The sequence below is a fragment of the Pelecanus crispus genome, chromosome 4, assembly GCF_030463565.1.
Source record: "Pelecanus crispus isolate bPelCri1 chromosome 4, bPelCri1.pri, whole genome shotgun sequence".
Classification (NCBI taxonomy): Eukaryota; Metazoa; Chordata; class Aves; order Pelecaniformes; family Pelecanidae; genus Pelecanus; species Pelecanus crispus.
This window is the reverse complement of record NC_134646.1, coordinates 41806808-41809415: the sequence shown is the minus strand read 5'-3', so window position 1 is coordinate 41809415 and position 2608 is coordinate 41806808. Positions and strand designations below refer to the sequence as shown.

Here is a 2608-nt window from a genome sequence, read left to right as displayed (position 1 = left end):
TGCAGCTCTCCAAAGTAAGTGGATCACCTATAGTGAAGTGCAGTAAGCTTTTGCTTTTTGGGAAAGGAAAAAAAATCCTGCTGTCTTTCCATTTTCTTTTTCTTTCCACTCTCACTTACTTAGGTAATGAAGGCTTACTCTGATCAGAAGCATGTTATATGTTCAGGGGAGTTATCACTGTAAGAACAAAAGCATAACTATAGATAAGTTCAGGCCTGGCTGAAAATTACATAAAATGACAAGCCAGAGTAAAAATTGGCTAAGGAAATCAGAGATAGGTTGTACTGGGCAAACACAGTGAGATGGGAACAATCTAGATAAGAACAACTACCCACAAAACCGTTCCAGGGAATAAGGCAATCTGGGAAGCAGCAGCAAAGCATCTTGCAAAGATATTGCAAAGTATCAGTCAAAGAGCTAACGAAAAATATTTTTCTAATCACATCCAGAAACAGATGTTTAATTATCTCAGAAAACAGTCAAAGTTGGCACTGAAATAGTCTCAACAATAGTTATTTAGTAAACGGTATATATTTTATTATAGTTTTATGACAGTTAATACTGATATGTCTAAATAGTCTTACATTTATTACTTGTTATATATTCTGTTTATCCCAAAGTACAGATTGCCAATATTTCAGGTAATGAAAATGGTATTCTGGTTTTGTACACTGGGCATGATTTCCTATGTGTAACAGATAGAAGAATATTGTATGTATATATTTCTGCCCAATGCAAGAAATACATGCAGCGGTAGAACTATCCATTCGCACAAAATGCTACTAATCACAACCAAGGCAGACTAACTAAACTAAACTAATTTAGCTTTTACAGCCATACACGTCAGTAGACTTGAAAGCCAAACTTGTTTTATTTTATCTTGGGGCGCATAAAATCATGGTATTTGGCAGCACGGGATAAGGGACATTAAATCAGCTTTTATGCTGTTGTTGAGGAACCCATAGAGGATGGGATTCAAGCAGCAGGACATCATACCCAGTAAATGGCATATGCAATATACTAATTTAAAATGTCTGTTAGAAATGAGAGTGGCATTAAAATCTGTCACAATATGGAAAAGGTGAAGAGGCATCCAACTGAAACCAAAAACTAGGATTAGCACTGTCAGTCTGCAAAAAACTCTCTTAGATCTTGTCTTAATTCTGATGATGGATCGGGATACTGTAATCATGTCCTGAATCTCTGTATTTTCTTCTGGTTTCATCTCAAAACAGATAGGTATCCCAGGGATTAATTTACTGGAGGAAGAGAGCTGGCTTTTTTCTGTGCCAGAGGTTTCTGGGAGGTCTCTGGAATGAGTATCCTGATGATGCCTTGAAATAGCTGGCATCACACTTGAAGTCTTTTTACTGTATCTTCTGTGGTGCTTTCTGCCAAAGGCGCAGCTCCATCTGGAATGGCTGGAGGGCTGCACCTGCATGCCGGTACTCTTAGAGGGATGAAGAGTTAGGTTTATCATCTCCTTTTCTTCAAACTTGTTTTCCTTGTTTGACAGTCTGGAACCTATGCTCCTGCAGACGCTGGTGTGACTAGCGGTTAAACACACCAGCGGCAATATATACTGCATGAACAATAAGGCTATGGTAAAGCCGATTCTGTACGAATCGGAAGGCCATGACTCAATACACAAGAGCCTGTTCTCCAGTGCCTCTAAATTCAGAGTTTTGCTGAGGTCCACAGTTTTGTAGAAAACTGGCAGAGGGGAGCAAATGGCAAAGCCAAGGGCCCAAATGGTCACTATTAGGAAATAGCCTTGTTTTGCTGTTAAAGTGCTAGAAAGGGGATATTTTATCATACGGTACCTGACTGCAGCAATAGATATTAACATCAAAGTTGAAACTAGAACTGATGCACACTGGAGGAAGGGCATTACGTGGCACATGATAGTGCCAAACATCCATTGGTCAAGCAGGATGGATGCCAGTGTGAAAGGTGAACAAAACAGCACAACTAAGATGTCAGAAAAGGCCAAGTTACCGATAAGAATGTTTATTATTGTCTTCTGCTTGCGCTTTAGTAGAGCCATTAGTATAAGCAGATTTCCCATAAAGCCAGCCAGACTTATAAGTGTGTACAGCCCAATAAGAAAGTACTGGATGTCATCAACACTACTCTTATAGTCTTCCCAGGCAGAAAAATTCTTTGTAGTAGCAGAGGTGCTCTTGGTAAGTGTCCTGTTGTTATGGTCTTTGAATCCTAAATCCATTTTAGAGTCCTGCTTAGAACAAGAAAGGCATTACTTAGCATCTGAAGGAAGGATGATACTGCTGCTAATCAGAACATAAAGGAACACAAATTTACCTTGTAACACCTTAATAAATTAACAGTGATATTATTCTACTGTGAGGCAGATCCCGCATAACTTCAGGTCAACACGAATTAGTTTCGTAGGTTTTATCATGTGGCGTTCAGGATACCTAGGCCTCCTACCCGGCTGCTCATGTGGGATGATGACAATTTAAGGTTTTGCATTATGAAGCTGGCTTTTAATTATGCCTTGCTATAGACCATATTGTCAGCCTTTCCATGAGGGAGCAGTTAGCTACAAAAGCAATCCATTTAGAGTCGGTGAGATTACTCATGTGAA

At 39.4% G+C, this 2608-nt stretch overlaps 1 protein-coding gene across 1 annotated transcript; it reads right to left on the bottom strand.

Annotated features, from left to right (window-relative positions):
- Positions 1-895: 895 nt before the first annotated feature.
- On the bottom strand, positions 896-2227 carry NPY5R (neuropeptide Y receptor Y5). The gene has a single exon (XM_009489567.2). The coding sequence runs from the start codon at positions 2225-2227 to the stop codon at positions 896-898; it is 1332 nt and encodes a 443-aa protein (XP_009487842.1).
- Between the last annotated feature and the right edge of the window lie 381 nt (positions 2228-2608).

What these genes read in the sequence shown, in the direction of transcription:
- NPY5R (XM_009489567.2), bottom strand. Translation starts at nt 2,227, where the DNA reads ATGGATTTAGGATTCAAAGACCATAACAACAGGACACTTACCAAGAGC.